Consider the following 11,391-nt stretch of genomic DNA (forward strand, 5'->3'; position numbering starts at 1 on the left):
GGAATATGTTGGCGCTATAGAAATAAAATTATTAATATTATTTGGTTGCCTATATTCTGATACTTAGGCTATATTCACACATAGCATTGTTGCATTTTTGCTACTTTTTGTTCTGCAGCCAAGAAGCTCTTTTACAGTAGCACCAATAGCTATGATATTTCAGAAATCGCATGCACTCAGCTTTTTTTTTCCTTACTGAATTTGAGAACAGCATAATTTTTGAAAATCTGCAGCATGTCAGTTCTTTCGGGGTTTTTTTTCCAGCATTTTTTCAACCTTTTAGAAACACTGACAAAATGCAAAAATGCCGGTAGAAATGCAACACAACATTTTTGCTGTGTTTACTGTAGACAAATCACATACGCCTAAAAAACACAGCAAAAAAATCAGCAAAAATGCTGTGAATAACATGGTTATTTGCTGCATTTTACATACAATGTTTTTAAAGCCAACAGTAAAGGTTTTGGCTGCAGAAAAAAAACTCTGAAAAAGTGCCATGTGTAAACATACCCTTATATTGATACTTTTAAATAGGCATGTAAGTGATATCATTTGTAATTTAAATAGTTAAATGCTTCTCTGTAGCTAACAGTTAATTTTCTAAAACATGGAAATTACATCATGTCATTATTGCCAGGTTCTTTGGTGGCATTACAGTTATGTTGAGGTTCTGTCTGTGATGTCACGTGTCATGTGTGGCTGTTGAGCGGAATCCATGACATCACAAATAGATATAGAATGAAACTGCATGTGATGTAAGTTCTTCACTGTGTAGTGTCTTTGACATTATAAGCAGTATAAACGTTAGCTTCTTTATAAAACTGTTATTAGCAGCAAAACTAGAGCCTGAATTCATGAAAAGGTGCAACGAAGAGGCTAATCCTGAGAACACACATAAGTAAAATGGACTACTCTTCTAACACTCGTACCAAGAAGATTGGAACTTGGCAAGAGAGGGCCAAGATGGTAGATGGGGGTCAGAGATCTTGGGCCAATACTACGATAGTCATTCCCAGAAGTCCATCGCTTTCTGAAAGAAAATCATTAATTCAAGATCAAATGGTGGTATTACAGCAAAAGATACAGCTGATAGAATATGATCACAAGGCATACCAGGAGAGTACTAGTTACACCATCAAGGAAAATGAGGAGACCATAAGGGTGCTTCACCAAGAGAATAAGAAATTGAACAAGGAATTAGTTCAGGAGAAGCAAATACAAGCAGACAGAGAGGCTAAGGTCAAGGATGGAAAGGATGTCCTTAAGTTAAATGAGAACAAGCTTCATGATACCATCAAGCATCTTAATTCCCTATATCACCAGACACAAGTCCGCAGGAAATGCTTAGAGGAGATGGAGCTAATGCTCAAGCAGAATGCTGGTGTTAAGCAGGATAGAAGCTTCCGAGAAGAACAGATCCAGCACTTTCTAGAGAATAAGCTGGAAGAGGCAAAAATAAAATTACAGGATGTGAAACACATGCGCAGTGTATACAGGAAAATCACTACCATTTTGCAGGATGAAATGCCAACCTTCCATCCCCAGATAGAGCAACTAGAGGCCGAAATTTTACTGTTTAAAAAGGAGTTAAAAGAGCTAAAATTAATGAATCATAATGTGGCAATATCACGTGATAATGCATGGGCAGAATATCAGAACCTGAAGAACGAATATCGTAGCATACGCATCCAAAAAGAACAGATCCTGCGCAATTTGAACCACCAAGCCAATGAGAGGCGTCAGTTTAAGAAGACCAAGACCAAACCTGGGGAGATAATTGAAGACCAAGCTCCCACTGACTATGAGGCCTCTCTTGCAGAAGAAATGGAAGTAAGAGTCCGTTCATATGAAGAAGCCACAGAAAAGATCAAGGAGGCTACTGGGGCAGTTAATGAAAATGAAGTGGTGCAGCGCTTCCTTTACCAAGAGGAGAAGCTGAAACATCTGGAAAAGGAGAAGTTAAAGGCTGAAACAACTCTGGTAAGTTTTGAGAAAGCTTCATATTGTTTTGGTTTTCTTCTTTAACCATGGCTCCCTCAGGACCCAAATATTTTTTTTATTGTTTCATCAGTTCAATCCAAGAATGATAACCTTATTATTTTATTCGCCGTATAACTGCATAACAGCTTGTTTCTGTGGGCTGAGTTGTACTTTGTAGTGGCACTATTTTGAAGTACATATGTATAATTGAATCTATAATTTGCACTGTGCATCAAGTTCAATTTTTCACAACCAATTATAGGTTTTCTACTTCACTGTTAGTTTATTTATTAGAAAAATATCCAGCCATTTCTTAAATGCTGACATAGTGTCCATCATTACTGCCTCTTGCGATAGAGAATTCCACAGTCTGACTACTGTAACTGTAAAGACCCCTTTCCTGTTTAGCTTCCAGAATCGCCTTTATTTCAAACATAATCAATGTTTCTTGGTCCTTTGTAAGGTCCTTAGAAGGAATAAATCATGTGCTAGTCCTTTGTTTTGACCACACACATACTGTATTTATACGTGGAAATGAGAATCTAGTTTTCTAATATTCTTTTTAGCATCCAAAACCTTATCCGATATTCAAGGTGATGCTTTACAAGGAAGTTATAAGAGGGCATAAAAGCTTAATATTACCCTGAAATTACTGGTTTTATCTCTCTTTTTATATACCCCAACAAATGTAATTTGTTTTGCAGCTTGACATTGATTATTGCTGCTTAGCTTTCTTCTACCAGAATAAATACTGCGAGCTGATAGGATTCGCCGTTGTCTTGGATGGCGGTCAAGTATGCGTATCAGGTTAATTTCATATCCTGATATATTGGACTTTTATGGACGTGGCAATACCACATATGCGAATGTGTTGAGGGTGTTTTTTATTTTTTTTATTTTTAATCCCTTAAGGGGACTTGAGTCTGCAGTTGTCTAATTGCATAAACTATACAGTGGGTACGGAAAGTATTCAGACACCTTTAAATATTTCACTCTTTGTTTCATTGCAGAAATTTGGTAAAATAAAAAAAAGTTCATTTTTTTCTCATTAATGTACACTCTGCATCTCATCTTGACTGAAAAAACCAGAAATGTAGAAATCTTTGCAAACTTGTTAAAAAGAAAAACTGAAATATCACATGGCCATAAGTATTCAGACCCTTTGATCAGTATTAAGTAGAAGCACCCTTTTGAACTACAGGGTGGGCCATTTATATGGATACACCTGGGTGGGCCATATATAACGTTGGATCCAAAATGGCTGATATCAAAATTGCCGCCATGGTCACCACCAATCTTGAAAAGTTATCCCCCTCCCACATGCTAATGTGCCACAAACAGGAACTTGATATCACCAACAATTCCCATTTGATTTAGGTATATCCATATACATGGCCCACTGTGTATGTTCCATATAAAGTAGTACAGCCATGAGTCTTCTTGGGAATGATGCAACAAATTTTTCACACGTGGATTTGGGGATCCTCTGCCATTCTTCCTTGCAGATCCTCTCCAGTTCCATCAGGTTGGATGGTGAACTTTGGTGGACGGCCATTTTCAGGTCTCTCCAGAGATGCTCAATTGGAATTAGGTCAGGGCTCTGGCTGGGCCAGTGAAGAATGGTCACAGAGCTGTTCTGAAGCCACTCCTTTGTTATTTTAGCTGTGTGCTTAGGGTCATTGTCTTGTTGGAAAGTGAACCTTCGGCCAAGTATGAGGTCCAGAGCACTCTGGAAGAGGTTTTCATCCAGGATATCGCTCTACTTGGCCACATTCATGTTTCCGTGAATGGCAACCAGTCGTCCTTTCCCTGGAGCTGAAAAACACCCACATAGCATGATGCTATCACCACCATGTTTTACTGTTGGGATATTATTGGGCAGGTGATGAGCAGTGCCTGTTTTTTTTCCACACATACCGCTTAAAATTATCACCAAAAGGTCTATCTTCGTCTCATCAGACCAGAGAATCTTATTTCTTATTGTCTGGGAGTACTTCATTTTTTTTTTTTAGCAAACTCTATATGGACGTTGTGAGATTACGCTACCTGAGTGTGTTGGGGGACACTCGCTTGGCACAAGATTCAAGCACTCAGGCACGGTACCTCACATGAATCTTGTTTATTAAACTTCATAAACCACATGACGTACAGTCCATTGCAATACATTCCATGATACAACAAGCACCTACAGTTTATGAAGGTACCTGACGGGAGCTGCTGCTACACCTGCTGTACGGTGTTCATTTTAGGACATGGTCACAAATCAAAGTCAAACATCAGAAATACTCTGTCTGATACCTCATTCTGATACTTGAGTCTGATACCTGAGTCTGATACCTGAGTCTGATACCTGACTCTGATACCTGACTCTGATACTTGACTCTGATACTTGACTCTGATACCTGACTCTGATACCTGACTCTGATACCTGACTCTGATACCTGACTCTGATACCTGACTCTGATACATGAAATTAGTAAAATTAGCTAAAATTAGTACCTGGGATCACTTGAGCTTGTGGTGCAATGGTAAGGCCGACGGCTGTAGTGTCTAGATGCAGGATCCGTTTTTTTTCCGCCGGATCCGTTTTACTTTTCTGCCGGATCCGTTTTTTTACGCCGGATCCGATTTTTTTTACGTCGGATGTTTTTTTTACGCCGGATCTGTTTTTTTTTTTTTTTTGCCGGATCCGGTTTTTTTTACGCCGGATCCGGTTTTTTTGCCTGATCCGTTTTTTTTCCGCCGGATCCGTTTTTCTTCCGCCGGATCCGTTTTCTTCGCCGGATCCGTTTTTTTACGCCGAATCCGTTTTTTTTTGCCGGATCCGTTTTTTTCTGCCGGATCTGTTTTTTTACGCCGGATCCCTTTTTTTACGCCGGATCTGTTTTTTTATGCCATATCCATTTTTTACGCCGGATCCGTTTTTTTTTTTTACGCCGGATCCGTTTTTTTTACACCGGATTTTTTTTTCTGTCGGATCCGTTTTTCTTCCGCCGGATCCGTTATCTTCGCCGGATCTGTTTTTTTACGCCGAATCCGTTTTTTTTCGCCGGATCCGTTTTTTTTCTGCCGGATCTGTTTTTTTACGCCATATCCAATTTTTTTTACGCCGGGTCCGTTTTTTTTTTTTTTACGCCGGATCCGGTTTTTTTACACCGGATTTTTTTTTACGCCGGATCCGTTTTTTTTTCGCCTAATCCATTTTTCTTCCGGATCCGTTTTTTTTTTACGCCTGATCAGTTTATTTTTGCACCGGATCCGTTTTTTTACGCCGGATCCGTTTTTCTTCTTCCGGCGGAAAAAACGGATTCGGCGTAAAAAAAACGGATCCGGCGTAAAAAACATTTTTTTTAACGCCGGATCCGTTTTTTCCGCCGGCAGAAGAAAAACCGATCCGGTGGAAAATAACAGATCCGGCGTAAAAAAAAACGGATCTGGCGTAAAAATAAACGGATCAGGCGTAAAAAAAAACGTATCCGGAAGAAGAAAATGGATCTGGCGAAAAAAACGGATTCGGCGTAAAAAACGGATCCGGCGAAAAAAAACGGATTTGGCATTAAAACGACGGATCCGGCAAAAAAAAATGGATCCGGCAAAAAAAAACAGATCTGGCGAAAAAAAACGGATGCGGTGTAAAAAAAAACAGATCCGGCGTTAAAAAAATGGATCCGGCGTTTAAAAAAAACGGATCCGGCGTAAAAAAAAATGGATATGGCGTTAAAAAAACAGATTCGGCAGAAAAACGGATCTGGTGAAAAAAACAGATTTGGCGTAAAAAAAACGGATCCGGCGAAAAAAACGGATCCTGCGGAAGAAAAATGGATCCGGCGTAAAAAAAAACGGATCCGGCAAAAAGAAACGGATGCAGCGTAAAAAAAAAAATGGATCCGGCGAAAAAAAACGGATCTGGCGTAAAAAAAATAAGGATCCGGCGTAAAAAACGGATCAGGCAGAAAAAAAACGGAGCCGGCAGACAAAAACGGATCTGGCGGACAAAAACGGATCCAGAAAAAAAAACAGATCCTGAGGAAAAAAAAAAACGGATCCTGCAGAAAAAAATGGATCTGGCGAAAAAAAACGCATCCTGCGTCTAGAGGCTACAGCCGTCGGCATTACCATTGCACCACAAGCTCGTGATCCCAGGTACTAATTTTAGCTAATTTTACTAATTTTACTAATTTTATGTCTCAGAATCAAGTATCAGACTCAGGTATCGGAGTCAAGTATCAGAGTCAAGTATCAGAGTCAAGTATCAGAGTCAAGTATCAGAGTCAAGTATCAGAGTCAAGTATCAGAGTCAAGTATCAGAGTCAGGTATCAAAGTCAAGTATCAGAGTCAAGTATCAGAGTCAGGTATCAGAGTCAAGTATCAGAGTCAGGTATCAAAGTCAAGTATCAGAGTCAAGTATCAGTCAGGTATCAAAGTCAAGTATCAGAGTCAGGTATCAAAGTCAAGCATCAGAGTCAGGTATCAAAGTCAAGTATCAGAGTTAAGTATCAGAGTCAGGTATCAAAGTCAAGTATCAGAGTCAGGTATCAGAGTCAAGTATCAGAGTCAGGTATCAAAGTCAAGTATCAGAGTCAAGTATCAGAGTCAAGTATCACAATGAGGTATCAGACAGAGTATTTCTGATGTTTGACTTTGATTCGTGACTTTGATATGTGAAAGTCAGGTATCAGAATCAAGTATCAGAATGAGGTATCAGAAAGATTATTTCTGATGTTATTTCTGATGTTTGACTTTGATTTGTGACCATGTTTGAAAGTCAGGTATAAGAGTCAAGTATCAGAATGAGGTATCAGACAGAGTATTTCTGATGTTTGACTTTGATTTGTGACCATGTCCTAAAATGAACACCGTACTGCTGACTCCTTGTCAGTTCTCTGGGAAAGCTGCCTTATGGGGTTCACCAACTTACCTGGCCGGCACACATCAGTTAGTCCAGAGCCACCGAAGGACTGTAGCTTCCCCAAACAGTAGCTGTCACTGGCTCTGCAGATCCCGGTCCTCACCTCATGCTATTCAGGGATCCGGTCCTACTCCCAGGACCTCCCAACACCCAGGTTACACAGGATCACACAGGTGGCCAGTCCGGGTACTATTCAGGACGTCCATCCCCAGCTGGGACCGTCCAATACCCAGGCCACCAGTAGCAAAGTCCCACCATGTGCTATTCAGGAAATCCCAGGATTGTCCAACACAGGCTTCCAGGGCCTTGCACTTGCACCATTCAGATCCAAACACAGGAACCATGTGACCCACACCCTGGTCACATTACATTACATACCTGTAACCACTCCCCTGGGTGGGAGTGTGGGTGTGTGTGGCTAGTCTAACCCTCCCATCTCTCATGACTAGCCCTGCCAATCTCCCATTAGAACTTACACATTTACATGTGGGACTACAGGTCCCAGACCATAACATAAATTTAGACTGACAGCGCAGAGTGTCCTCCTCTGCGACACACATACTGGCCATCTACAATTCTGCCGGACTTTGTCTCATCACAACTATGCCTCCAAGTGCACACGCAGCGCCCCCTGGCTGTAACATTGGTCACTGCACCACAATGTTCATATGTCTTGCACTGAGGAGAGGCTTCCATTGGACCACTCTGCCATAAAGGCCCAACTGGTGGAGGGCTGCAGTGATAGTATCACCCTACTACATCTCTGGAGCTCAGCCACAGTGATCTTAGAGTTCTTTTTACCTCTCTCGCCACGGCTCTTCTAACACGATTGCTTAGTTTGGCTGGACAACCAGGTCTAGGAAGACTTCTGGTGGTCCCCAACTTCTTCCATTTAAGGATTATGAAGGCCACTGTGCTCTTAGGTACCTTGAGTACTGCAGAAATTCTTTTGTAACTTTGGCCATATCTATGCCTTGCCACAATTCTGTCTCTGAGCTCCTTGGCCAGTTCCTTTGACCTCATGATTCTCATTTGGTCTGACATGCACTGTGAGCTGAGAGGTCTTATATAGACAGGTGTGTGGCTTTCCAAATTAAGTCATATCAGTTTAATTAAACACAGCTGGACCCAAATGAAGGAGTACAACCATCTCAAGGAGGATTAAAAGGAAATGGACAGCATGTGACTTAAATATGAGCGACTGAGCAAAGGGTCTGAATACTTATCACCATGTGATATTTCAGTTTTTCTTTTTTTATAAATTTGCAAAAATTTCTACATTTCTGTTTTTTTCAGTAAAGATGGGGTGCAGAGTCTACATGAATGAGAAAAAAATGAACTTTCTTGAATTTACTAAATGGCTGCAATGCAACAAACAGTGAAAAATGTAAATAGGTCGGAATACTTTCCGTACCTACTTTATACAGAAATTCCCAACATTTCTGTATATACTAAAAATCCCAGTAACCTATGAACACCAGCCATAGGCTAGCTTCCAACAGAGCACTGTGATGGCAATATGACGTCTTCAGCACACCCTAGCTGCCACAGGAATCCATTGTCGCCCTGCAATCATATTGCAGGGCACATAGAACAAATCACCCCTGATCCAATTTAACAGGCCATAGTACACCCCAAGTCCAGACTGTATCCGGGGTTAAAGCGGCCTAATCTTGATTATACACCGAGTATATTATGGCCTACTCCAAGGTATAAATTGACTTAGGCCATTTCACACCCTCTCGTGACAGATTATACGCCTCTTAATATCAGCAGCGTTGAGTGATGTACACAAGAATTACTTAATTTTCAACATCATATTGGGGACTCAGGTATCTCAGGTAAGTTATGTGAGAAGATAACTGACAAATCTTAAAGTTCTAAACACATAGACTATAATTGCTTGAACCAAAAATACTTTTATCAATAATAATATTAGACTTCAACAAAGATATAATGAGGTAAAGAATCCTACCGCACTTCTCAGTAGTTACACAACAAAAGATGCTGTGTGACTGAGGATAAAAAGAGATCTGCACACTTTTCAACCAATCAGAGACAGGGAGAGAAAACCAGTGAAGTGATAAGATCAAGTTACAGTTGCATTCTAAAGCTGGAGTCACACATAACGATATCGTTAACGATATTGTTGCAAGTGACGTAGCAACGATCCCGCTAATGATCTCGTTATGTGTGACAGCGACCAACGATCAGGGCCCTGCTGGAAGATCGTTGGTCGTTGGGGAATGATCAGGACCATTTTTTGGTCGCTGATCACCTGCTGTCATCGCTGGATCGGTGTGTGTGACGCCGATCCAGCGATGTGTTCACTTGTAACCAGGTAAATATCGGGTTACTAAGCGCAGGGCCATGCTTAGTAACCCGATATTTACCCTGGTTACCATTGTAAAAGTAAAAAAAAAAAACAGTACATACTCACATTCTGATGTCTGTAACGTCCCCCGGCATCCACAGGGTTAAAACTGCTTTCGGCAGGAGCGCTGCTAATGTGTCAGCGCTGGCCGTAAAGCAGAGCACAGCGGTGACGTCACCACTGTTACTGCCGGCGCTGACACAGTCAGTGCAGGGAAGCTCTCGGCAGCAGCGCGTGCATTAGCAGCGCTCTTGCCGAAAGCAGTTTTAACCCTGTGGACGCCAGCGGGGGACATGACAGACATCAGAATGTGAGTATGTAGTGTTTTTTTTTTTTTACTTTTACAATGGTAACCAGGGTAAATATTGGGTTACTAAGCGCAGCCCTGCACTTAGTAACCCAATGTTTACCCTGGTTACCCGGGTGCTGCAGGGGGACTTCGGCATTGTTGAAGACAATTTCAACGATGCCGAAGTCTTTCCCCTGATCGTTGGTCGCTGGAGAGAGCTGTCTGTGTGACAGCTCCCCAGCGACCACACAACGACTTACCAACGATCACGGGCAGGTCGTATCACTGGTCGTGATCGTTGGTAAGTCGTTTAGTGTGACTAAAGCTTAAAGTAAAAGCCCTTATCTTACAGTGTAGTCTCAGCTGTAATGACTTTTGTCCTTTACAAGTAACATTGTATTGTAAGATCAATCTTCTTCATGTGTTTAACAACACAAATTCCAGTCAGTTTTAAGTTATTAAACATGGCATCTAAAATTTATCTAATTTGCAAGGGCTCATAAAATAGAGGGGTATATTGTAGCCTGTAGGGTGCAGACTGTGAGCCCTCGCGGGCAGGGTCCTCCTTCCTTATGTACCTGTAAGTGCCTTGTTTTTTGCTCAGGTTTAAGTGTATTTGTTTATATTTGACCTCCTTTCACATGAAGTGGCATGGAATAAATGGCACTATAAAAATGTATTATAATAATAATATAGTTTGGCCTAGGCAACTTTAATCTGGACAGGGGTTAATTTGGCCTTTTATAGCAGCACGTTGTTAATGCCACTGTCAGAAATTGTCAGACATTGAACAAATGTGGGCAGAACTCTGCTATGCTTATGACTGTTGGAAGAAGATTGTAACATAAGACCTTCTTGCAGACGTTGTCTTTGATGGGTTTTGAACCCAGCTTCACAGCACTGCAAGGCTAGAGTGCTAACCACTGAGACACCAATCTGTTTAATGCTAAACATAATCCATATGAATAAATAGATATATTCATATTTTATTTCTATGACAGAGTGACATGAAAGACACGCAAGAAAAAACTGTTAATCTCCTCAAGGAAACAAAGTACTCAAAACAAGTGAAGCTGCAAGCCGAGCTATCTGACAATCAAAAGATCTTGGAAGATCTCCAAGAAAGATTGCAACTAGAATCCAAAAATCTAAACTATTTTAAGAAGGAGTTTGAGAAAATTCGTGAAGTCCTAGCCAAAGCAACATCTGAAGTAAAGCGCTTACAAATAAAACTGCAGCTCAATAAAATATCCTGGGGCAAATTTCCACCAAAGGACCTTTCCTTTAATTCCCCTGTCTTGGATCTCCTAGCCATCATTGGCCAGAAAATGCAGAACCTACAGAAGCTGTTAGAAGGACACGATGCTGAAGAAATCTTCAGAGAGATGGAGGAAGAGGATTTTGTAGATATCATAGAGCGCAATCTCCCAGCAAGCAACTTGCGTATTTCACTGCTGTCACCAGCTAAACTGGATGAGTCCGATGATGAAGCTGGAGAAGAAGATTGCTTTCAGATAACGAGAGAAACTATCAAGAAGATTTCAGAGCGAATCACCATATCCAAAAGAAAAGCCAATATCTGGTGCAAGAAATGGGGGTTAAGCAGTGTTACATACGCCTGAGCTGTTTTTGGATTCTTTAATTGTCCCATATTAAAATTACATCTGGAATCCTCCTGTAGCACTCTACATTATCTCCAAAAGAACATTAGGAAACAATTAGATCTGGTGATAACTGATATTCATAAGAAAACATTGTAATTGCTACTTTCAGAGTAGTTTGTTAAGTATTTTTCAATAGTTAAAACCATTATACATTTTCTCTCTTGGTTTAGCTTA

General features: G+C 40.8%; 1 protein-coding gene across 1 annotated transcript; it reads left to right on the forward strand.

The window, feature by feature from the left end:
- Positions 1-903: 903 nt before the first annotated feature.
- Positions 904-11,175, forward strand: LOC138656675 (outer dynein arm-docking complex subunit 3-like). The gene is made up of 3 exons (XM_069743805.1): positions 904-1,980; positions 2,685-2,774; positions 10,555-11,175. The coding sequence occupies exons 1-3, from the start codon at positions 904-906 to the stop codon at positions 11,173-11,175; spliced, it is 1,788 nt and encodes a 595-aa protein (XP_069599906.1).
- The last annotated feature ends 216 nt before the right edge of the window (positions 11,176-11,391 follow it).

Source organism: Ranitomeya imitator, chromosome 1, assembly GCF_032444005.1.
Source record: "Ranitomeya imitator isolate aRanImi1 chromosome 1, aRanImi1.pri, whole genome shotgun sequence".
Taxonomy (NCBI): domain Eukaryota; kingdom Metazoa; phylum Chordata; class Amphibia; order Anura; family Dendrobatidae; genus Ranitomeya; species Ranitomeya imitator.

Coding starts and splice junctions, on each gene's coding strand:
- LOC138656675 (XM_069743805.1), top strand. CDS start 904: ATGGACTACTCTTCTAACACTCGTACCAAGAAGATTGGAACTTGGCAA. Junction 1,981..2,684: donor TAAAGGCTGAAACAACTCTG/GTAAGTTTTGAG, acceptor TTTGTTTTGCAG/CTTGACATTGATTATTGCTG. Junction 2,775..10,554: donor TTGTCTTGGATGGCGGTCAA/GTATGCGTATCA, acceptor TTTCTATGACAG/AGTGACATGAAAGACACGCA.